At 43.4% G+C, this 24,939-nt stretch overlaps 2 protein-coding genes across 4 annotated transcripts; both read right to left on the reverse strand.

Annotated features, from left to right (window-relative positions):
• Positions 1–1,206: 1,206 nt before the first annotated feature.
• On the reverse strand, positions 1,207–18,587 carry wdr62 (WD repeat domain 62). The gene is made up of 31 exons (XM_036536989.1): positions 18,123–18,587; positions 16,695–16,786; positions 16,375–16,437; positions 15,877–15,934; positions 15,125–15,295; positions 14,333–14,470; positions 14,027–14,209; positions 13,738–13,898; positions 13,232–13,421; positions 12,833–12,985; positions 11,704–11,867; positions 11,088–11,179; positions 10,844–10,969; positions 10,664–10,734; positions 10,245–10,366; positions 9,896–9,971; positions 9,390–9,501; positions 9,004–9,067; positions 8,128–8,253; positions 7,874–8,016; positions 7,718–7,779; positions 6,924–7,205; positions 6,032–6,189; positions 5,801–5,943; positions 5,434–5,556; positions 5,237–5,354; positions 4,921–5,122; positions 4,499–4,553; positions 2,648–3,520; positions 2,295–2,389; positions 1,207–1,975 (listed from the first exon to the last, which is right to left on the reverse strand). The coding sequence occupies exons 1-31, from the start codon at positions 18,273–18,275 to the stop codon at positions 1,724–1,726; spliced, it is 4,821 nt and encodes a 1,606-aa protein (XP_036392882.1). The 5' UTR covers positions 18,276–18,587; the 3' UTR covers positions 1,207–1,723.
• Positions 18,588–19,456: 869 nt separating this feature from the next.
• LOC118783147 (THAP domain-containing protein 5-like) lies at positions 19,457–24,678 on the reverse strand. 3 transcript variants are annotated; one of them, XM_036536857.1, is made up of 5 exons: positions 24,484–24,678; positions 21,705–21,897; positions 20,613–21,433; positions 20,310–20,496; positions 19,457–20,202 (listed from the first exon to the last, which is right to left on the reverse strand). In XM_036536857.1, exons 1-5 carry the CDS (start codon positions 24,552–24,554, stop codon positions 20,071–20,073), a joined length of 1,404 nt encoding a protein of 467 aa, XP_036392750.1. In that variant the 5' UTR covers positions 24,555–24,678; the 3' UTR covers positions 19,457–20,070. The 3 variants fall into 3 exon arrangements, with proteins under 3 accessions (XP_036392750.1, XP_036392753.1, XP_036392751.1); XM_036536860.1 differs by lacking the exon at positions 24,484–24,678 and adding an exon at positions 24,368–24,443; XM_036536858.1 differs by lacking the exon at positions 24,484–24,678 and adding an exon at positions 22,239–22,745.
• Between the last annotated feature and the right edge of the window lie 261 nt (positions 24,679–24,939).

The raw sequence follows: 24,939 nt of genomic DNA on the forward strand, positions 1-24,939 counted from the left end.
TTAATACTTGGTGCATACAAAACAGGAGAAATGTTTCTGCTTTCTCTATATCGATTCTGAAATAGCAACAGTACATACCTCAAACCCCCATTTCCCTCTTAACATGTATAATCACTAGCCTGTCACAGCCACAGCACACACAACAGTCAGTTCTTGTACAAAAGTGTGGAACTGGTGTCTCCAGAATAAATCATACAAATAATAATTTCCTAACAAAATCCGTAAGTTTATCAGTGGTTGTTTAGCCCTACAATAATTTGTTACAAGCAGAATTGAGCTTCAGGTAATTAGGTCAGTGATACTGACATCTGTTAGCATATGAAATCTACAGTCCTGTAATACAGTCTGACAGGTTAGAACATAGCTTGTAAATGCGAAGTGCTTAATCAAGGCTTCTGAAAATTTTTAAATAACCCTTTAGTGCAAACTGGAATGAACTGAAATTAAGAAAACCTTGTGCCATATGTAAAATTTATTACAAAGAAAACTGTATAACACTGAAACGTACAAACAATACTCATTGGTATGTAATGCGAGGCGTGTGCAAATTATTACTAAAATAAAGTATTTACAATATAAAATTTACAATTTATGAATTCAACATAAAAATAAAAAAGCAACACAAAAGACCCTGCACAAAGAGTGAGTGACTACACCAACAGCTTTAAAGAAAGCCAGTTATTTGAAGTGTACGGTGCAAACAGGTAATATTTTCCAAACCTAACACTGAGGAAGAATACTCAACATGTTTATACACAGAAACCCAAAGTATTCTGTATCTCCCACTGACAACCATTTTACATCATAACTCAAACATATAAACAGAGCACATTTGTATCTTTATCTGTGCACCTCTCACAACAGACTAATCTCAGATGAAACAATTACATTGAATATAAGAAACAAACAGCGGTGCTGTACTTGTAACTGCTTGATTGACACACATACAACTATCATGCTATATTCAACAAATCAATATAACTGCACTTGATTTATAGGGACACAAATAAAAAAAACCTCAAGGACTGATGAGTGAGCACTGATTGAGATTACAAAACAAAGCTATCTTGGTGGTTTAAACAATCCACCACTGTGAAGTCAATTTACTACACTCTCTGCACTAACAGTTATTTTTCCAATGGAGTAAAATGAAAAGTGTACCTTGATTAATTAAATATCTGATTATAAATTAAGTGTATGTGACTAGATACACAAGATTTTGGATGTAGCTTGCTCCACTGCCATCTAAAAATCACTCCCTCAAAGAAACTGGCTGAATTGTACAGTAACCGATACAACCAAGAATAAAACAAGGCCATAAATTAAGTAACAAAAAAAAGACAAAGATTTAAAACACATTTATACAGTCTGTAAACAAGCGAGAAATAAATTATTTTAAAAAATAAGAATTAAGAAAATTGGTCATGAGTCAGGAGACAGACCGTTGTGAGAATCCTAAGCAGAAACCATCGCCAGGAGCAGAGGATCATGGGGTGTAAATCAGGGCAACCTGCTCAACTGTCAGTCATTGAATTTTCCCAGATTCCATCAACATAAGGCATAAATGAGAAATGTCTTGTCAGTATACGTTGTCCATTAATGTGCCGGAAGTAGGATTCACAGAGTAGAGTGTTAGAAATACAAGAGCCTCTGCTAAGCAACAGGTGATGAATAAATGAATCAGAACAAAGTCAAAGTTGGTGGAAAAAGAGGGCGTCAGCTCTCAGCTACAGTCCAGCTTCTTTTCTGCAATGCGCAGCAGCATCTCAGAGTACTTCTCCAGCAGAGCCACCGTCCTCTCATCTTTCAGCTGCCGCCCAGGGGACTCCTCTGCTGATGGGCAGGAAGTCTTCCCAGGGGGGCGACTGCTCTGTGGGCACACACTGTCCAACTCGCTTTGAACTGCTGAGAAGGCATCTGTTAGGATGGACCTCATCTGCAGCTGCTGCTCTGGGTTGTCTTTCATGGAGGAGAGCTGTCGGTTCCAAGAGTGACAAAAAAAAAACAAGACCAGCTTTTAATCACCCTTGGCAAATGTAGTACAATGCTAGCCCTGGGGAATTTTAATTTCATACATTTTACTCCTAGTTTTGTTGATCACAGTATGAAAATGCAATCCTATGCTTGCCTGCTTTAATGGTTAAAATACTGAAAGCCTTGCCATTCACAAGACCCAACTGGTCCACTTGTGAGTGTCCATCTGCACTTAGGTGTTATGCATAAATATCAGAAGCTAAAAACTCTTAAAAAGAGACAGAGGAATTACACATGCATGCCTTGTTTTGATAGCTCACCTTGCTGTACAAACTAACAGCTCTCTTCATTGAGTGCTGCAGTTCATTTACAACCTGTTTACAAGCCTGAAGATTCACTGGCACGTTCACAGCATCTGTTGACACACATGCAGTCATATTAAATATACAGCAGAAGTGACATTATCCCTCTTATATCCGTGTAGGATGATGACTAGTAACTGTTTTAATGGGTAATCTAGTCAATCTAGTCTTTACTGGGCTGTGTAGTCAATCAACTCTTAAGGTCTCTACACTACTGCTCAAAGACTCAGAATTCGCCACTAAGTACTAAAAAAAGTATCATTCCAAGAAAGCAAAAATAAATGAATACATTTTTAAATTGGTGGATTTACCTGCATGGAGGGAGGCTGAGCACTCCACTAGGGGTTGTTCTGGAGCAGCTCCTCCAGGTAAAGGGGACAGACACCCAGAGGGCAAGCTCTCCTGCTCCACTGAAGAGAGGGGCTCCTGGATTCCAGACTCCTCCTGCACAACCGTTGGGGACTGACTACTAGCGGCAGTCTCACTCTGCTGGGTTATGGAGGCACTGGACAAGGCCAGGCTCTTGGTACGCACTGGGTCTCTGGGTGCGATGCTTTCTTCAATGGTGCTAATGTAGCTCCTCGTTTCTTTCCCCAAAGACCTCATCTCTGTGGGCGTTACGACAGCAGAGGGCTGGAATACGCCCACTGTGCGCCGTCGTGATTTGTGCGCCAAGGGGGATGGAGAAGCCACCTTGGCGCGATCTGGCCCAGGCAGGTCGAGGTGGAGGGCCGCTCTGGCCCTGTGGTTGCCCGGCGGAGGAGTGGGAGGAGGAGTCTGGCTGACAGGAGCCTGAAAAGCGGAAGAGGAAGTGGCTGTGTTGGCGAAGGCAATGGGGGTAGGGTTAGCTGGAGGAGGGAGGTTCTCTTTGTGCTCATGGTCTACATGCAGGTCCTGGGTGGAGGAAGCCCTCAGGCTGACGGGCTTGCCGGACTGCTCGTCTGCTTGTGAGACATTCAGGTTCTCCCCTACAGAGCTGCTACGGGACATCTTGGCACGGGAGCTGGCAGTGGCACACATGTAGCTCTGTCGAGGAGGGCGGGCGTGGGGCTGAGGAGGCGCAGAGTCTTTGTCAGTTCCAGGCAGGGGTGGTTTTTGGGCGGAGGGAGTGGAGCAGCGCTGGGAAGACATCAGACCTCCACTCTGAGAGCTGGACAGTGATGACTGGGCCTTGTCTGTGACTTCTGAATTATTGTCAAAAAAAAAGGGAAAAAGTCAAAGCTGACAGAAAAGGAACCCAAAGGGATTGTAAAAAGAAAGGAAAACTTTGACAGCATAAGAGAAATTATCAGTACCCCTTCCAAATCAACACCAAGTGCAGAGGGCCTTATCAAAAATGACATAAATGACTAACATCAAACTGAATTCAAAAAGAAGCCAGACGGTGAAACCCAGACAGAGATTCAGTGAGAAAGATTTTTTTTTTGGAAATTTGAGCCCAAAATCAACTTCCCACTGGTGACAATCACATGCAATCCTCTTGACCTTCTGAGCTCTGGAAACACAGCAGTCAATCCCCAGTACACACACCTCCCAGAGTGCCTTTCAACTTAAAGGAAGCTATGGTTTTACGACTCTGCAGGGGCCGCTGAGGTCGACGAGTCAAGACCACAGACCTTCTCCGCACAGGTGGACAAGACTTCATAGCTTTTGCTGCATTATCCAAAAATGAGTCCAACATAAGGCCTGTCACCCATTCACTGTCAACTTCCTCTTAATATGCTGATGTAAAAGAACAACTCAGCAGAAATCTCCCTTGGTGTATGGGTTAAACATCTCCTGGTCTTTTTTCCCCCCATCTCAGCTGACACATGGTGACCATTCAGGCACATACTGGTGGTGGATGCTACATGCAACAGAGTTCAAGTTCCCCCCATCTCTGTCTGCAAATAACCTGCAGTAGGATTGCATTTGCTATACAAACACAATTAGGTATCACAATTATTATGCTATTAAATTATGTCAGATCTTTGTTTGTGGCAATAAATTTCTCCCTTTAACCAACAATGACACTGATGACTGTTACAGATAGTGATAGCCAACAATTAAATGTGAACATAGGCATAGTACACACAAAATTTTCAGTTTATTCAAACACTGTATTATTACACTTTTCTGTTAAACTACCTTAAGTTACACAAGATGAAGACAAAAGCACTCACCACTGTATTTGCCTCCTTCTTGAGTGGCAGAACCATCAGAAGGCTTTGAGCTGACCTGAAAGGAACAAAAACCCTCTGTTAACGTTTAGAAACCCCATTTTCAACTGTGGAATCAATCATGTGAGACTATTCCATCATCCCTAAAGTGCATACTGACTGGGCTGCAGGAACAGGGTGAAGAAACTCATATGGTCAAACACCGAGTAGTTGTGTGGGTGAGGAGGATAACTACTCACCCTAACGGGACAGTACAAGTTTGCTAAGAGGCTGAAGTATGCTGGCATTTTTATTTGGCCAAGATCAAAACTACCCAAACAGACAGCTGAGCATACCCAGTACATACCAGTGAAAGCTGTGCACCATCCTTTCGCATTCACTCAGACTGGGTACAGTGTCTTTTCCTGCATGTGTGCCGCACGTACCTCAGTCTTGGCAAGGCTGAGTGCCCGACTGCTTGGATCTTCTGAGACTCTCAGGGGAAGCGATGCTGAGGGTTGCACCACTGGATGGGGGCCACTGGGCGGTGCCTCAGTCTTAGCGAGGCTAGGCACTCTGCTAATCGCCTCCTCTGATATACTGGCGGGAAGTGATGCCACAGGACGAAGGCCCAGCCCGACACCCAGCCTGACGGAAAACAAGGACACCTACTGAACACACGCCTCGACAGAACCAGGTCTGACTGTAACGTCTCATGAGACGCCAGTCGTCTCGAAGAACGGGTGACCTCAGGAAACTGACTTGGAAGCGATGCGGCCCTGGAAGCGCGACAGGAAGCGGGTGGAGATGCTGAGACGGGGGTTGAGGAAGATGCTCTCGGTGGGCGGCTGCAGGTCCTGCAGGTCTGTGTCAAACTTCTCTGCAGACGGGAGGACAGCAGCGGTGAGGGAGGGGTTTGACTCACACACAGAAAAGCTCCCAGAAGGGCAGCGCATTACCGGTGCTGGCGAGGCAGTCCGCCAGCGTGTCGAAATGCTGGCGCAGAAGCGTCTCCGGTTCCTCCTCCTCCTCTTCCAACCCGGTGCTGCCCGTTGAGCTCACTTGACTGAGGGAGTCTGTGTCTATAAATGAAAGAGTGAGCACAGAGATGGCGGGAATAAACATCACTGCAATAGTTAAAATTACTCTACAATGTAGTTCAAAGATTCTGAATGTTTAACTATGTGACAGCAATTCACATATGCTGGTATATGTTTTTATTTAAGTAAATATTTAAGTGATACATATACAGGTGATGTGCCATGTACCCTGTGCCCCACTCTGTATGAAGGTTGTAGGACTGGCAGCGGTAGGGATGCCTCTCACCTTCCTGGGGCTGGTCCTGGTTGGAGGCCTGGCTCTCTGTGGAGCCCATACAGCAGGCACTGTCGGGACTAAGCTCCTCCTCGACCCAGCCCTCCCGCTGGGGCACTGCGCTGGCCTCACACAGCTCCTTCACGTCAAAATCGCTGTGGACACAGAGGGAGCACAATTGAGAACACAGACCACACCTCGCCGTTACGCACGCTCGCACGCAGACTCTGGCCGGGCCCTTACCCCTCTGCACCTGTTGAGAGCGTGGTGCTGTTGGTGGGGTAGAGGACGTAGTCACTCGTTTCAGGAGAGCTCAGCCCCGCTGGGAAGGGCTCCTCGCCGTCCGGCAGCGGCAGGAAGCCTGGTCTCGGAAAACCGGGCACAAAAGCACCCCTCAACCCCTGCAGCACCCAGATGAGGGCGAAACAAGGTGAGACGCCGCAAGTACACCTGAATATCCTCAACAACGACAGTAACCATTTAACGTAGATTGTACTGCATCACCTCAGGATAAAAATACCTAAAAGATCACCAAGAGAAGGAGGAAATCTTCCGGTGCAAGTGGAGGAATCTGACACTGCCCTCTACCATCCTCTAATCATTCTCACTTTTCACATTCTTACTCTCTCTGTGCAGCTCACAGCTTCTCCCTCATCCTTCCTCCCTCCTATCTGGAAGTTTGTGTACATCCAATACAAGAAAAGAGGCATACAGTTATTAGGTCGTGCTCACAAAGCTGCAGTACAACACTGTCCTGTCCTCCATTTGTCCCCACGCTGACCAGCTCTGCCTCAGCTTCTTCACTGCAGCAGCTGGGAATTCCCCTCTGTGCCCTCCCCTTTTACTGACATCATTCTGTGGCCCCCTCCTCCCTTTCCCACAAATGTCCTGACATCAGCGCTCAGTTTCACTTTCAGATCTGTTCACACACAGCAAGACTCCCGTTGCTAATTCAGGATTGAATACACACAAGGTAAACAGACATACTATGTCCTATAGTAGATACATACAGACTTCTAGATGATATCACTTAACAACAGTACCCTGCATCAATCTTGATTATCCATTCTGACAAACTGAATGCAGTTATCCTGCAGATGTAGCCAGCAGCAAAAATAAAAACCAAAACACTAACCATCTTTTCTTCGTCTTCTTCCTCCTCATCTTCCTCATCCTCTGCCAGGAGACTGTCCAGACTCTGAGGGTGGAAGCAAGACTCATCCTCCTCTTCCTCCCCTTCCTCATCCTCGCCTTCCTCATTTCTCTTTGGGCTAGGGGAGAGGGGCAGCTGCAAGCTTCGGGTCTCCAGGACAGAGCGGATGGCCTCAGGATCTGACTGCTCTGCCCAGCGGCCACGGGGCTGGTACGGGCCAACCTCCTTCTGTTCCATGGGGTTGGCAGAAGACCCTGCTGCACCCTGACAAAGGCAAGGAGTGCTCACTCACACCATATGCATACTACTAATCAATGCCAGAACAATCCCCCTGAGGTTAACTGGTTCTCTCCCATTACTTTACATAGTTTGGCAGACACGCTTGTCCAGAGAAACTTCCAGCACAATAGAACATAAGTGTACCCATCTTCTGCATCCTCACCTTTAAGAAGTGGTTTGTGATTGGTTTTCAAATAATTGTTTTATTATGCTGGCAGTCACCAAATACTACAGTTATATTTTTTCGGTGTGACATGTTCTCTGGAATTCAGCTGTTGTCACTGCCCACCCTATAACTGATGTCTTGCTTGCCTTCCTTCTGCTTTACTTATGGGTTTCAATTCACGGCTCTGGGCTTTTCACAGGTGTGAAAGGGGTGTGGACACATTCAGAAAACAACATTCCCCCTTAGGAATCCTCACATCTCTGCTTACTCTCAAACATTATTTCCAGTTTGATCTGTTAATATGCTACTAGACATTTCTAGAAAGACCTACCAGCCTCCTGGCCCACATGGGCAGCTTGCCATTGGTCTGCAAGAACATGGGGTCAAGCGTTTCTAGAGGAGGGAAAAAAAAATGTGTTCAGATGGTGGCAGGCTGCAGAGCAAAAATGCAACGCTTACTCTTAATTCAAGAAACCAACCCCCTCACCCTGTGCAGAGTCATCCCTGGCGGGAGTCTTAGGGTGCTCTTCCTGCTCTTCTCCACTCATGACTGCATCCTCTTCCTCTTCCTCCTGCACCCCTCCTGTCTGTGCCAGCATGGGGCGGGGCACAGAGATATAGGTCTGCCTCCTGGAGAAGACAACACACACACACACACATTACTTTTTTGGCATTCTGCACATCACAGCACCAAGTTGTGGCTCAGACATAAATACACAGATGCACTGATCAGAGATGAACCTGATCGGAAGGTTCCTGGCAGTGGTCCTGGGGAATCCCTGAAGCCCAGCTCTCTGCCTTATTTCAGCCAGCCTCTTTCTCATTGAATTGGTCATTTGGGAGTCCAGCCTCCACACAATCACACAGCTGAGAACATACACAACAAAGATTAATATTAAAGGACACAAACAAACAAAAAACAGATAGAGTTACATGACGTTTGCCTGTTTATGAGCAATGAAAAATATGTGCTTAAATTATCAGTTTCCATAAATATTACAAAAAACAAGCTTCATTTCAAAACACATCAAATCCCCCCTTAGGTTGGGACATTCAGTTTAATCTTACACCCTAGAGCAACCCAGACTACTTCATACATTTTGAACAACTTGTGGTACCCCATAAGTGTCTGTATTAAATTAGCATTTTAATATCAAATATGAACATGTTTATCCATGGAACTGCATTCATTAAATGATCTATCAAATTGTATGAAGCAGTTCTGAAGTGTATTTCACCACTCAGAATAACACTTGAGATTGCAATTTTCTATTCTAAGCACTAGGTGGCAGCACCTTATTAATTCTTCTTACCAAACTGATTTTCTGGCCATGTATTATTTATATTTTGACTTTTTGCATTTGTTCTTTTGAATGTCTTCGGATTGGCAGCAGTGTGAAGTTGTGAAAGTAGGCCTAGAACAGTTAATTGCAACAGAGTCCCAAGTTTGTTCGATGGGAATGAAATATGTTGACATCACGTAAGCATAAACAGAACTTCCAAGAGCAATGAGGAGACTGAAATGTAGAGATTTAAATCAAAGTTCTGTAATCAATTAACAGCTCAACCAACTATTAAACTGACAGCATGCCATTGATGTTAAAAGTGAGCGTGTACCTGTCTCCAGACACGGTAATAAGGTGCCGGCAATCCTGGCTAAATCTCATTCCAGTCACAATTTCTGAGGAAGCAAAAGGAGGATAAGTCAAAAGAAAAGAAGAGGAGATCACTCCAAATCAAAGACGTCTGAACAGAGGTGGACTGACGGGGGGGGGGCAGTAGCTATAAACACACTTGTACCATCTGGATAGAAAATAGTATTAAGTAGACATTTTGCTATTGCTCTGTAGCGGCACATGAGACTAAGACTATGAGACTAAATCTAACTCGGACATAGCTTAGATACCGTAATCAGTGTGTACCATGCAGGAGCAAAAGGGCATTTTAACCTGTATATAATAGATCACAATCGGATAAGCATGTGTGAGGCTGGAGAAGCTTACCAGAGTGCCCAAACAGGGTGGCCACACATTCTCCAGACTCGTAGTCAAAGATGCAGATGTTCTTGTCTGAGCAGCTGGTGGCCAGGAACATGCCCGAGGGGTCCATCTGCACCTGTGAACACAGAGAGCCTATGTCACACACTGTCTGAAATAGAACATATTTTACACACCAGCCAGAACTGCACACGGCTTGTACATACATCATATCCACTCCTACAATATAAATAATATCCTAGCAAACAGACCACAAGCCAAAGGCAGCCACCATATGAAAATGCATACAAGGATTCCGCCTTAAGCAAGCTTTCATTTCACAATTTAGGCGTGTTTGTTGCAAGGTGGTTCTGGCAAAGACAAGAGAACTGTTTCATATGAACGTTTTTGACCCTGCCCTCTAAGCACTGACACACTTCTTGAAATACACAGGTCACTGAAGTCTCTGGGAAGACAAGTACCTCCCGTCACCACCAGCATATCAATGGTTAACAATTCAACTCCCTCCTCACCTTCAGCAGCGTGCCATCGTCACTCACAGACCCCTTAAAGCACTTCTTCATCTTCCCACTCTTCACGTTGTACACCCTAAAGGGAACATAGGGACACCTCATACAACAGTTCTCATCTAACACAGTGCTTTCTCCACCAGCTGCATGCCCCATTTTGTCTCCATTCCAAGACCGTCACAGTCTGCAAGCACTACATCAGATATACATGCTTTTGCATCTTCCCTGAAGCTAATTTGCATCAGTTCCCTTGACCAAAATGGGCCAATGCTTTCAAAAGATTAATATTTGGCTTTATAATCACACCCTCACAGGAGGGTCTGACATCTGTTGGAAGTATAAGGTTTGATACCTGATATTCCTGTCCTGGCAGGCGATGGCAGCATGGTTGCGTGCGGCATCAAGATCCATATCATAAAGTGTGGCTTTTTCCACCACGTGATGGGAGCGAGAGAAAGTCAGGCCCTCAGAGGACTGGGGAAAAGATGCAGAAACGTTAATTCATTGCTGCTGTTCAATGTCAAGGCCGATCCCTTATCACAGTATCAGAACAAACTAATGTGAATTACCGAAATCTCTTCCACTTTACTGACAGTGATATAAACTCATTAAAATGGAGACATGCTGGCAGTAAACCAATTTCATGCTATTATTCAATTGAGGATACTTAGGCATGCTTAAGTCTTTCATTACATTTCATCTTACTGACCACAGTCCGTTTCCAGGCACATACAAGTCAAGACCAGTGTGTGTATGAGAGACATGAACTACCTTTTCAGCTGTGCGGAAGTAGATGCTCTTATCGGCACCACAGCTAACCATGCGCACATCTGGGCCCACACCTGCAGACAACAGCACACCAAACAGGTCAGTTACTGCCTTGCTCAACCCGAGCCACTGTCTCACAGGGGCAGGCGGTAACAGTTACCAGACCAGGAGCAGCTCACTCACCCGTGAACTTGATAGCAGTGATGGAGGCGGAGTGGTCGTACACGGTCTGCACCAGCTCGTACTCCTTCTCGATGTTGAAGATGTGAATGAGGCGATCGCGACTGGCCGAGGCCAGCAGGTGCAGCCCTGCACAAAACCAGAAAACATACATCACCGCTCATTTTCACAGCTACAGAATAAGCAGCGGGTCAGTCAAAGCGCATCGTGATCAGAGTCAAAGCTGGAAAAGAAACTCCACCGTTACCTGTTTCAGTTGGGGAGAACTCCAGGCACAGCACCTCAGAGTCATGGGCCTCTATCTTCAAGATCTCATCAAGGAACTGCAAACTGAAGATACTGTGGGCAGAGCAGAAACAGCCAAGCTCTCAGAGTCCCTTTTGTGGGCCCACATAAGTCATCTAGCCAAGACAAGCACCATCTATACAGACACACACATTAGCAAATGATCAAGATGACCATTTACTCATTATGTAATAGGGTAATCAAGCATGTCCACGCGTTCAACACATGTTGAACTGACCAAAACATGCAGCAAGGGTTCTATGGATAGTATGTACTTTTTATAAAATTTCGAACAATAACATGTTGGATGCTGGTGGTTTATTTTTCCCCATCTAATCTCCATTTTTTGTCCATGTTCGACATGGACAAAGATTCATGGGAATATGATCCTCTATGTTGTAAATAAGACCCAATTGACTCTCCTCCTCTGAGTGATGTCTGGTCAAACCTTTTGCCATCATGTAGTCCTTGAGAATGTGCTAAAAGAAGGAATACCCTATCCTTAAAAAAAAAAAAAACTCCTGAATATTCTGATCTTGAGCCGGACATGTTGAAGGGGCCATTTACACTGGTCTCACCGCAGGTTGCCGTTGCGGTCTCCAGCAGCCAGGTGCTGACCGTCTGGGCTAATACCCAGGACTCTGATCCCAGACTTTGCATCTGAGCTGCTGCCCTCTCCCAGCTCGCCCTCACACTGCAGGTGCTGTGTATCTTTCCCCACATAGACAATCTTCATCAGGTCCTGCTCAAACAAGGAGACATTTATTCAAGTAGCAGTTGGCCACACAAATGCATCACACAGATATATTTAAGTCCAAGACACACTTGAAAAGGAGGACCATGGAAAAGTAGTGGCCACAGCCCAGTGTCAGGAACGGGTTTATCATCAACATTATCATTTCTGAACTGGATTTTTATACTAGTAGTATAAATGGACCCCCTGCTTCATATCCGAGTCAATGAAACATTAGAATGACAGGTTTTAACTAGTGATAAAAAGAAGCCAGGGAAATTGCTCTGACAGAAAAAAATGTGCTTATTTTTGTATTTCAGCATCATTATGACTATATGCACCAAACATGAGGAACCAGCCAATATTATGAGCATCACAGGATGTCTGAAATGCATGTAGTGGATAAAGAGTGAAAGGAGGTCCAAAGGATGGAAGACCCGAAGCATCCACATATGGGTAAAATTAGCCAAAGGGCCTCAGTCTTTGGATAAACCTACTGATTGTTTGAAGACGTTCTGAAAGACCAGGCTGGAAGGTTCTGGAACATGTTCAGAAATGTGTAAAACAGAATAGCCAGCTCAGATTTTCTGAGAAAATTCCATCTTTGGCTGACACCCTTTCCTGGACTTTGGAACCATTACTTCCCTGTGGATTACACATATACAGTCTTGCACTGGGTTGCTCATAGAGTAGGATTTATTCTGCATTAGGAGCACTGGGTATGGAGGCAGAAATGACCTTACTGCAGCAGTTAGCAGAAAAGGGAAATCACTGGAGGCTCCTCATTGAACAGAACATAGAGTTTGGACAAATGCTTAACCGTGCATTTGATCTTGTGAAGCCATTACATCACAGGCCAATAACATAATATACTTACACTGCTATGGAGTATCATGATACTCAATACACTAAATAGAATAACAATAGTTACAATAATAATTTGTCAATGACTGGAAATCTACACTCAATCTTACATGGCTATAAAGGTTGCGATGGTACATGGTTCTGGGGCTTTGGGTCTGCTGGGGGTCAGTGTGCCACAGCCGGATCGTGTTATCAGAGGAACAAGTGAGGAAGGACCCAGGGGGAAGACAATGCCTAGACAGCTCCTCCACATCTGGGTAAGTCTGGAGTTCACACATACACAAACACAAAAAACAGAAGTGAAATATCACCATTTCAGTGCAGACACAATCAGGATTAAGCAGGTCACAGGAATTATTCACAGCGTCAACTAAACAGAAACCTGTGCCATTTTTCCCCCCAGATGGGACACAAACCATTTAATCAAGCAAAAAAGTAGATAGGCTTTTTTTTTTAACTGTTAATGTAGTATGACAGTGTACACAGAGTTTTGCTAAAGTGGTACGCACCTCCACACTCCAGACACAGCCACCATGGTAAAGGGCAGAGTAGACCTTCCCCACATTCCTGATGTCACGGATGTCCCACACATACACACTATGATCATTGTACACGCAGGTCAGACATCTTGCCACAGGGTCATAAGTCAGGGCAACTGTGTCTGGATACTCTGCCTCTGGCATTGTGGAAAACAGGTGTCTGAGACAAAGAGAAGATGGTACGAAATTAAAAACATCAATGAAAAGGGCACTATTGTTTTTGGCAATTTGAGCACCATGTTTAGAAACCACCCGTATGACATTGTGTTGATTACAAAACACGGTTTAATGTCTGACGACCTGATTTAACACAGGGTTTCCAGGGACACGCTGCATCGTAAAAATGAGGACTGCCTCCACCGTTTTAGATTGGCTTTAGTGATTTTACTACAGAGATGTAAAAATCTACAATCCACCTACTTCCTGTCCCAGTGGGACCACTACTGTGTCCTGAGTGTAAATATGACTCCACCCACCCTGGCTGGATGCCCTGTGTGATGTCCACCCCCAGACAGTGCGGGCGGTGCAGTGTGGTGATGTAATGAAGGTTCTGAGGACTGAAAACCCTGACGGTGCCAGCCGCGCAGCCGCAGAAAACATAGTCCTTGCTCACAGTCAAACACCGAGCAGATGAAGTCTGCAGAGGATGAGGGATGAAAGAGGAACATCATAATGCACAGATTTACAAAGTAAGACGGAAGAGAAGGTGTGGCTTTGAGACAAATTCAACAACAATTTTGAAAACAATTTAAACCTGATGCTAACCTTGAGGTCGACCCAGGCCTCCAGCAATCTCCTGCTGTTGAACTGACAAAGGAGTCCAGAGCTGGTGATACAGTAAGTGTTGCCCGCCATGTTGCCCAAACCACATGCTAAATCACAAAACATGCTGTTTCTCTGTTCACCCAGCAACCCTGAACGGCCAATCAGAGGCACCGTGCTGTTCACCTGAGGGAGGAATAAAAAAAGAAGATTAACAAGACAGTTTTGATCTGTTATGCTGAACTAGCAGTATGTCTGTCTTCATAATTCCTGTGCATTAATGGTGGAGGGTCTGTTTATCTCACTAACCCGTCGCTCCTTTGACGCATCCAGGTACCAGAACTTGATGTGTCTATTCCCCGCTGTGACAAAGTAGCTGTTGTCCTCCGAGAAGGACACAGACAGCACTCTACTGGACACTTTATTGGAGGCAATAACAGTCCCTTTCTGTATAAATGAAAGAGAGAGAGAGGGGTCAGGAAATGTAAGACATTCGAAAAAAGTGATAGTTCAAGTCAAGTCTTGTGACACTGAACACAGGGAAACACTGATGCACTAACATAATAAACTGATTTTCTTACATAAATAACACCACAAAGTTTCAGGCAAGTCTATTTATTATTCTGCTGTACAGATCCTCAGCTCAGCTTTAGTCCTCAGGGGCTGCAGAGCAGCATGGTTAGTAGGCTTCACATTTAAACCTTTCCAACAAGGAAACGATAAAAAGGCAACTATAAAATAATTTTATAGCGTTAGATCCATTCCTCTTTAGACAAAATTGATGGCCTCCCACTTCACCGCTAGAAAGGACAGTACTGAGTAGATTTGCCACTACTGAGAAAGAAGTTTGTAGATTCAAGACTGGTCATTTCAGCATAATATTCACAAGTACAAGGTAGGTTAATGCAAAGACAAAGCAAGTTCTAATATTATCTGGAGTCTTCTTTTAAAGATAAGACAGTACTTTATTAATCCCAAAAGGAAACTAACTGTATAAGGTGGTATAAAAACATGGAGAAAGTATAGCCCTCAAGGACATAAGTAGGATGTTCGATGGGTTGAGCCTTAAGATGGTTGGTCATAGCAGTATTTCACACTTACCCTCCACTCCCAGACGCTGACCGTCATGTCATGCTGGTAGCCCACTGACACAATATAGCTGCTGTTGGTGGAGAAGGCTACACAGGCCACCCCATATTTGTGGCACTGAACTTCAGCCACCTGCGTCCTTTCAGCCACATCCCACACACGCACACAGGGCATGTGACCACTCTGCCAGAACAAAGCGAGACAGTGAGATGTCGAAAAGAATTCATGACATGGAAGATGCCCTTTCAGATTTTATTTCTGACTTCCCACGATCACCACTGGAAACTGAAGCCAAAGCACTTTAGACTCCAGCCAAAATCTTACATTTAGCAATGCTTAAAATAAGACAAATAGATAGTTAATAAAGCACAATGGCAATGGTGGAAAGAGAGAGCTTCTAAATGAGGCACACCGAGGACTGCACATCAGGGTCGGGACAGTAAATTCAGAAAGCAACTACCGCACAAACAACAGGGGCAGCAGCCAAAGAAAACAGTTTAGATACCACACAGGGACGAGATCTCAGCCTGAACAGAAACACAGGGCTGGATGGCAAAGCAAGGTCCAAACTCAGTAGCTACACCATAGCATCTGTAATCACTCGTTTCTGTGTTCACCAACACCAGGAATGGCCTCTCCTCTACAGTACACATACAGTAAGTCCCCCCGAAACCACTCACTCGTATAGTTACATGAATACAGTGAAGCACGCGTTCCCTGACAGTTTTTTTTTTTTTGGCTCATGAACATTTCCAAGTGCTTACCTCACCAGTGACCAAGTATTTTCCATCCTGTGAGAATGCCAAGGCAGTGAAAGTTTTTCTGGGAAACACAAACATAGGACGGTCTTAATGAGAGAGGGGTGCACTCAGTATTGCATTAGGAAAATTGTACTCAGCTGCTCACCGACACTTATACTGTACATTTAAACAAGGTTTCCCTGTCAACAAAGCTTGTGTCTATGTTTCTCCGTCTCATGACTTGAAATACATACAGTTCTTAAAGGGCAGCTATTTTCACTAAACATATTTTGTTGTTGCTGCTGTGGTTTTTAGATTAAAGCAGAGTGTGTGTTCGGTCTTATAAGTGTGTGGCCAAGAGCTTCAGCTGATGTCTCAGATCTGTGTCAGCACGTCACATGCACACTGAACACGCAGCTGTGTGAACAGGGAAAAACACCAGAACCCCACTCGCCCTCTGAATGTGCAAACTCACCACTCCTCATTATAAGGACGTAGTCTAACATGGGGGTGAAATCTCACCTGGAGGTGTTGAGTATGTGGCTCTGTTTGTTCTTCTTCGGGTGCAGGATAACCACAACACACCTGAAACATGAAGAGAAAATGGATGAGATTAGTATTGCAACAGTCAGTTATGAGTCAGATCATATCACAATAACAGATTAATTACCTTTCTCTAACAGAGAAGTGCAAACATTACTGCTCTCTAATACTAAATGACCATCTACGCACAACACTGCAGCACCAAATTCTCAGCACCTTTCTCCTACTAAGGGACAAATGCTATTTGTTTATCAGTGTTTCAGACAGGTGATCGAGTATTATTAACAGGGGTATCTTACCCAGCTGGATAGGCCACCAATCCAGTGTTGGGGTCACAGGCCAAGCCACTGCTGCTGGAGGTAGTGATGCCTAGAACTTTCTCCAGAACCACCTTGAATGACAAGCATAGTACTCTATAAAATGTAAGACTGATCAGGCTAAAACTTTCTGCCTCCACTGATATGAAGCGAACAGCAATCCTTCGCATATTAGCCACACCACAAGTAGAAGTACTAGGAAGCCAGTGCTGTCAACCCTGACAGATGATGCCCTGCTGTGTGGCATCACAAATAGTATTCAAGTGACAAATGTAGCAGACCACAGCCAGGAATACACAGGAAACATGAGCTCAGGGACAGGAAGGGGTAAAGACTGACCTACCTGTCCCCTCAAACCAGTCTCTGTCACTTCCCTAAAAGTTTTTCTTTTAATGGAAAGCAACAAGGACAGCTTTTCAAAATCTAATTTTTAAATGTTATACCTCAACAGATCATGTCTACTGCAAACATGTTCTTACAAGTGTTTACTGCAGATTAGCTTGTAAGGATTAACGGCTCCTGTAATACTAGCTAAGACAGGTTAACAGGTCAGACATGTTGGGCCTCCCTTCATTATATTCAATGAGCTGAAACTTCTGACAACATTTTACTTAGCTGCAACCCTGCAAAGAACAATAATGCGCAACTATACTATTCGACAACGATACATTGCTGGCCAGCTGCCTATTTATAAAATGTCTCAGTTGTCTCGCTAGCTAGCCATCTGAGAGCATTCTAATAGCGAAAAGATGATAAATAATGATAAACACAGATAGTAGCTTGCTAGATACCTAGGCCAATTTGTCATCTATACTTAAACATTATAATCTATTGTCCAACTGTTTACATACATACCCTGTGGGCAGCACAAGAAACTGGTCTGCACACAAGGTTTACTGAATACTGTCACCCGGTAAGAGATAGGTCTGCTAACCTTGCCATCTATCGTGCAATCGGGACTCTCAAATGTAAAGAAATTGGAAATTGATAGGAACGGTGCAGTTCACCTTAGCCGTTTAGTTTTAGTTTCACGTTATCAAACATAGGTTGCTAGAGCAATCCATCTACGGATCTAGCGATCTAACTTAAAGGTCTCTTACAAGCACACAACTAGCTACATAATAACCATCTAGCTAACTCTTCAAATGTCAGCTACCTAAGTTAGCTAAATAAATGGCATGTTGAACTGACAACAAATATGTAACGCATGAACGTCAGTTTTGCCCATGCAAAGCAAGCGAAAGTTAGGTACAGTAAGTTTCAAGCTAACATTAGTTACACAAACTTGGCTGGCTAGCTATGATTCTTCAATATTTTGTCATATGCTCATCAAAAGCTAGCTAAAGTTAACTAACAGTGGCGTTTGATGGTGGTGGCTTTTCATAGCTGTGCAAAAGTAATAACCCTCACCCGATTGTGGATATTCCGCCTCGGCTGACTTAGTCGAACTTTTTTCCGCAAATTCATCGCTGAGGGGATATTGGCAGTGACAGATTTTTTAATTCTTGGGTTGGCAAAGTTGGTAACGTTATTTAAACCTCCATAAAACGGTCCTTCCGCCATGGTGAGAGGGACTAGAGTAGTAGCAAGACAGCTAACGTTAGCTAGCTGCCCAGTAAAGTTTAAACGGCGTGAAAAAAACCTTCGCTCGCATCCAGTCGTCTTTATTTCGAGCTAACCTTAGTTTACAGCATTGAGTTGATCATTCATAGGTTGGTAGCCAGGGACTGAACAAAAGCCGTTTTGTTTATTTATCTATCTAGTTAGTTCCCGGACAGTATTTTCATAGGGCGGCGATCCGTTGAAACTCTTGGAATGCTGTGGCAGGCTACAGATTTGCGTCTTCTCCCTGCTCTTTCTTCTTGAACACTTCGGTAAAGTACGGCAAGTCTACGGTAGCAAACGGAACTTCTGACTTCTACGCAGACAGCCATGTAACTATTGGAGACGGCGGGAAACATTTTTAAACATACACCGCCTTCTCTGATTGCGTGATCCCGCACGCTGGTCGAAACGCGGCCCCACCTACGCGAGTGTGATTGGTTTATTTTCGTTGAACGGCAGACTATTAAAATTCGTTTCGCGGATTAAATCAGGATGTGGAGCAAATTATTGTCGTTAAATATCTACAATCCCAACTGTATTAAAAAGCAATGTAATAAAAAGTGAATAGTGTCGGTCTCTTTATTTAGTTAACGTTACGGTTATTTGCTAGAAAACATTTATGTATTCCCTGTAAAAAAGTCTTTCACCGTCGCATTGAATGTTTCAGAATTCACAGCAATTGGTAGTTGTATGTGGGCCTATAAAACGTAAACAATTTAGATTTACCATTATACCATTTTGAATTGCAAAGTTTCATTTACTGTGAAAGGGCTACATGTCAAATTGAATCAGTCTTAACTTCTGCTTGAGCAAATTAATTACAAATTTCTTTATGAATCAGAGGAAAATTGACGTTGCTGAAACAAGAACTTTATGCACTCCCAGTTCCATGCTTCGTTCAATGATTTTCAAATACATCCACGGAAGTGAATGCTGTTCATAAATCTACACTGAGAGAGTGATCACAACATACTGCATTGTACTCCCTTGTGGTATCATATCACCATCCAGCATGTCACCAGTTGATAAAGTGCATTGTTGCAGACTGACCAAATATAAAAACTACATAATTCATCCTACAAATAATGGCAAGAAATGACAAAATTGTGGGAAGGACAGATGAAACAGGTACAGCAGGGTAAAAACAAATCAAGACTTTACTTCTATTGCATCGCCACAATTTCAAAGTACATTTTAAATATGCATAAGACAAAAATTCCCAGTGTTTACAACCCTGTCTCAGTTACTCAGATTTGTCCACATCACCTACTTGACTATACCCTTAGGTGGCAGCAGTCAGGGGAAAGGAAGCACACAACAAAAATGAAATAAAAATGGAGAAAATGATGACATTCATCAGACTTTTGGCCATTGCATATTTCACACAGAGGAAAGCTACTAATCCAGGAGGATATGTTGAAAATGGTCTTGTGGTGCCACCTTGGACAGAGCCTTAAAAATCCATTTTAACATTTGATATCCATTTTAACCATAATCAACAATGAAACATCTGAGTTACAATTTGACACTGCCAGTTTTTGTTCTGAGTTGGTTCCATATCTCCAAGAATTTATCTTCTTTCCCTCATAACTGACCCAGCAAGGTGACAACTAGGCCAGATCTCATTGGTTTCATCTTGAGGTGGGTTGCCAGTACCAAGATGGTTATTACCCTTCACACCAATGGGCTGAGGATAACTCAAATTGAGGGCTAAAGATGGTGAACCACCAAAGGAACAAACAGTAGTGGCCCCTCATTCCTGATTCAGTTCCACCTCCACCTCACTCTTTGGAAGAGCGTAGAGGTAGGTTGTGTTCTCCTCCTCGCAGATGATGGCCACAGTCTCCCCTGCATCTGACACAGCAGCACTGGTCTGTATATACGCCTAGACAGAAAAAGACAAAGAAGTATATGCATGCTGGATGTATGCTGAAATTCTGCTGGAACAATCAAGTAGAGTGGAATGATGCATTTGACGAATGACGAATTTACCCTTTCCAGCAGACGAAGCCTCTCCTCATTGATCAAGTTGCTGTGCCTCAGCTGGCTGACCGTACTTTCCAGACCAAGCAGTTTATCTAGGTGCCGGCGATGCCTCTGCTGCAGCACCTTAACCTTTTTCTGCAGCTCAATCACGATGGCTTCTAGCTGCTCTTTGCTCAGGCTGTTCTTGTGGTAGCTGAGAGGGAAGATCAGATAATACCTTTGATGCATATCTGTTGAGGCATACTATTACACAAAGGATTGCTGTTGCATCTCCATATTGTACAGAGAATTGAAGCTCATGATCCTTACCGGTGCTCTTCCAGCTGTTTTTCTTGCAGTTCTGTGCTGTCCTCTTCCTGTGCCTCCCTCTCCCCCTCCCTCTCAACACTTTCTAGTCTTTCAAGAGTGAGGACCAGTGAGCCAGGGGAAGGGGGAAGGTGTTTAGACACAATAGGAAGTGTAGAAACAATGGGCTTAGAGCTGAGAGCGGATGACAGCACCGTGTCTGGCGGGAGGCTAGGCTGGGCATTGGAGGCCGTGGGCAGAACATTGGGTATGGTCTCGAAATAGGCAATGATCTGGACACCTCGCTCATCTTGAGCAGCAGAGTGCTCGACCATTTCCAGTGCCACGTTTTCAACAGTCAAAGAGGAAGGTGCTGGAACTGCCTGGCAAAGACCATCATTTATGACTACATCCTGCCGCTCTGTCAGGATAGTGCTTATGAGCCCTTCCACCTCCTCCTCCTTGTCTACAGTTGGACTCTCTGACACCACCACAACCTCCGCATGCTCTTCCTCGCCAGCCTCACAGAGATCATCCACTGTCTGGAATAGTGTTACTGGGACCTCATCGATGGGCCCACCATGGCCATCCACCACTGGCAGGGGCACGGCAGTGTGTACAGAGCCTACAGTGTGCCCAATGTTGCTTGTGTCTAGCAGAACAGATTGCCCAGGCTGGGATGGGTCAACAGTGATGGCGTACAGTTGCAATGTGCTGGCATCCCTGTCCTGGCTCATAGTATCACTGATTGGCGTCTCCGCTGCTGGCACAGTTACAACAGGCTTTCTGTTGCAGTTCCGCTGTCGCTTTGGATTTCTCTCAGGTCTATCAGCTCCTTTCCTTTTCTGATAGAGCAGACAGAGAAAATACATTCAAATAAGTTCAGAAAAGGAATACCCTCAGGGTAACACCCTCACTAAAACCAAATGTCCCATGCAGAAAGTGAAATGAAATAGCAGTGAACAGAAATAATCTTAAAAATGTGACCGTGAAAAAGCTCATTATAATTTTTAAGGTTATAATCAAAATACCATGCACTTGCGAGGTTTTCTGAACTTGTATTTGTTAGTTACGCTTTAGTGTCAGTGTCAGGTTGTGGCATGGAGATGCTACTACCTCTGTATTTTCAGAGAGCTGGAAGATAGTAGGGATAGCATCATTGGCAAGGTAACGGATTCCCCAACGCAGGGTAAAGCAAGCTGGTGTAAAGTGTTCATGACAGAGGTGCTGGTGCCGTGAGGGGGTCCAATCCTCACGGCCCATATTCTTTAGCCACTGCTTCAGTCTGGCTGGGTCATGCAGTGGAAATCTGGAAACGTGGAAAGCATGAATCAAGCCATTAAATAAGTTTCAGTCATTGTAATTAGGATGATAATTACTTATACATTAACAATTCATGAATAAATAATGCATAAACATACATCATTATAGTTACATTGTACATTAACCATAAATTTATACACACAAATTTATTACATATATTTAGATGTCAAACAAAACTTATTTACATTGTTTTACGTTTGCTTTTTTTAGTATTTCAAACATATTTTCTGTGAAGAGAAAAAAAAACATTTGTCACTTCAGCACATCAAAAAAGGGATTTGAACTGAAGTTCACCTTGGTCAATATGTAAATAATGTGAATACTGACCTGCTTTTTGCTAAGCCTTTTTATGTTATAGTGTCACTGTCCAGTTGCAGTCACTACGCTTCATTTTGTATGTATTATTACTTCTGTAGCCCAGTCACCATTATCAATTCTTGTGATTATAAAATAATTAAATGTTGCTTTTCGGTGGAAAAACAAATGTGTCCACTTTGCACTTAGTACCTTTGGTATTGCACAACATTATCATGTGTGTTTTCACTCCTGTTTTGCTTGTCTTTTTTACCCAAGTATTAATTAAATAAATATGGAAGAGCTAGTCAGAAATTGAACAAACTGAAGCAATAAGCACGTCCTTGCATATGCACACCTTTTCATTTTTCTTCCTTGCCATTTTTCGCGGCCTTTTAAAGACAGCAAAACATCCTTGTGGTCAGAAGCATTCTGTAAGTATTTTGTTTTCTTCTGAATCTTTCGTATTTATACATATAGAAGATAACAGCTTAGACTTGTAATGATATTTAGCTACATTAATACGTTATAAACTCATCTCAAAAGCAGTTGGCAAACCTACTAGCTGACAGCTTGCTTACTTGTAGAAATAGCTTTTACACTGGATTCGGTATTGAAAGCAAATGTTAGTTGTTTTAAATCGGTGATTCAGATGTGCTTCAACAAGCAACATTAATAATACCAACAACGGTACGCATTTCATGTCGGTGCATGTTTAAGTTTGGCTGTTAGGACTATTATCTCCAAGCGCTGAGTATCATGCATCTCATTGTTCTGAAACCCCGCCTATAACACCACATAAGCGCTCAGCAGGCACTCCCATTCGAGCATAAACAAGGCAACGCTGACACCCTATCAGGTTTCGCAACTGAAACGGAGGATGAAAGTGGAAAACCACTTGATAAACTAGCTTCAATTCCCAGATATTGGCTTACGTTTTAAATGTAATGCTGAAAACAAAGATACATCAAAAAGGCAACGGCTCCCCACCTTTCGAAGCAACGTTTAGGACTAGTGCACGTGTTGCAATGTGTCTTTTATGGAGCTAGTTTTAATGCCAAATACATAGATGAATTTAATAGATGAATGACTTTCTATAACTCACTCTGGATATGATTGTCTGCTATATTACAAAATGTGTACCCGTACCACATACTGTCGAAACTAATTTAGCTACAACAATCCTGTGTGGCAATGATAAGATGACACCGACAACTACCTACTTGTTGACACCGCACTGATCAAAGAATGAAGTCAGCTGCTAGTGACACCGCTAAATGTTTAGCTAGCTAGCTCCTGCTTGCGCAAGTACATCCAATGCTATCGATTCAGCTATAATGTAATGTGTAATTTATGTATTAGCCAATTGTTGTCTACCTAGATGCAAGCAAAGCTAGATAGAGCAGGCAACCATTAACGAGAGAACGCAGTTTAGCAAGATAATGTTAAGTTGTTGTGAAACAACATTTAATGTTCGTTATACTGATATTATAGCTGAATCGAGAAGGCTAGCTAGCTACTCATTTGAAGTAGAGTTAGACTTGCTAACTAGCTGACAACAAAGCAATTTCACTTTGTACCTAGCTAATGCTGGTTGTTTTTCATTTGATGCCAGTTCGCTAGTTAAGGAGTTAAAATGCAGAAAACGATCTCGCATGATTTAACTATAAGGTTATGTCGCTAATGATACAAAAACCAAGCTGTCCAAAGTCTCACCAAGTTAATGTTAGGTAGCCAGTGTAATACAGCTACATATTTTAAGGCTAGCTCACGTTATCCAATTTAACTTGCTAGACAAAGAGCTCATCATTTTTTAGCTAAACTTATTAGCTAGCTACCTTGATAACAGAATAGCATCACAGTTACAAAATTGTATTTAGCCAAACCGCTATATGCAGTATTTAGTTTGCTAACGTACGGCTAGCTATTTCGTTAGCTAACATTAGCTACATGTTTTGGCTTCCACCTAATGTCGTCGCCAGCTACCTTCAAACATATGCGTGTTACTTTCAAAGTGTGTATAGAATTAAATGTAGCTAGATATAGGTTTAGCCACCTACAATTGGTATTTCGAGTGCCCTGTCACCTTGACCAGTGACAGCGGACTATAACAGTATTTAGCAAGCAAGCTAAGTAGCAACGCACAAGTGTCCCAGACTCACCATAAAGCTTACGTTAAAGCTTTAACATCAACGTTTGTTTTTAGATAGCTACACTTCCAAAGCGATCTCAGCTAGACTTGTTAAGTTAGGTAACTAAGCACCATTCACATGCTTACTTGTAAAAGCTCTTCCTGTCGGAATTTTTAGCGTCATTCTTGCAATTGGGAGCTGTGCAGTACTTGGGCATCTTGTGTGTGTTCAGAGACCAGACTGGACCAGAATTGTCTGAATTTGACAAATACAGTTGATTGCGTCAACTGTTATGGTTCTTGCCAGTACTAGCCTTATATCACACGTAGGGTTTTCTGACAGGTTTGAGGTATCACTGTACAAGGGTCAAAGGCTAAAGACTACGAGAAGCCAAATGAATACCATTTTCACGACTGGCAGAGTTAATGTACCAGAGATCTATCAAGTGCCACCTAGAGGTAGAACTACTTATACCTCCCGCTGAATTCATCTGAGACGATCGTTCGTTGATACTTACGTGATTAGATGTTTACGTTATCTGTACCTAACCAATATCTATGTGGAATGTAATATTAACAGGGCTTTTTACGGGGTCAAGCACA

Source organism: Megalops cyprinoides, chromosome 9, assembly GCF_013368585.1.
Source record: "Megalops cyprinoides isolate fMegCyp1 chromosome 9, fMegCyp1.pri, whole genome shotgun sequence".
NCBI classification, from domain to species: domain Eukaryota; kingdom Metazoa; phylum Chordata; class Actinopteri; order Elopiformes; family Megalopidae; genus Megalops; species Megalops cyprinoides.

Bases quoted from the DNA above. Each gene is read 5' to 3' on its own strand.
- LOC118783147 (XM_036536857.1), bottom strand. From the start codon at position 24,554: ATGCCCAAGTACTGCACAGCTCCCAATTGCAAGAATGACGCTAAAAAT. The intron at 21,898-24,483 runs GTAAGCATGTGA...CCACGTTTCCAG, and splicing joins GACAGGAAGAGCTTTTACAA to ATTTCCACTGCATGACCCAG. The intron at 20,203-20,309 runs GTAAATTCGTCA...TTTTCTGTCTAG, and splicing joins GGCTTCGTCTGCTGGAAAGG to GCGTATATACAGACCAGTGC.
- wdr62 (XM_036536989.1), bottom strand. From the start codon at position 18,275: ATGGCGGAAGGACCGTTTTATGGAGGTTTAAATAACGTTACCAACTTT. The intron at 11,868-12,832 runs GTAAGATTGAGT...TTGTTTGAGCAG, and splicing joins ATCGCAACCTTTATAGCCAT to GACCTGATGAAGATTGTCTA. The intron at 5,355-5,433 runs GTAATGCGCTGC...TCCCGTCTGCAG, and splicing joins GGACTGCCTCGCCAGCACCG to AGAAGTTTGACACAGACCTG.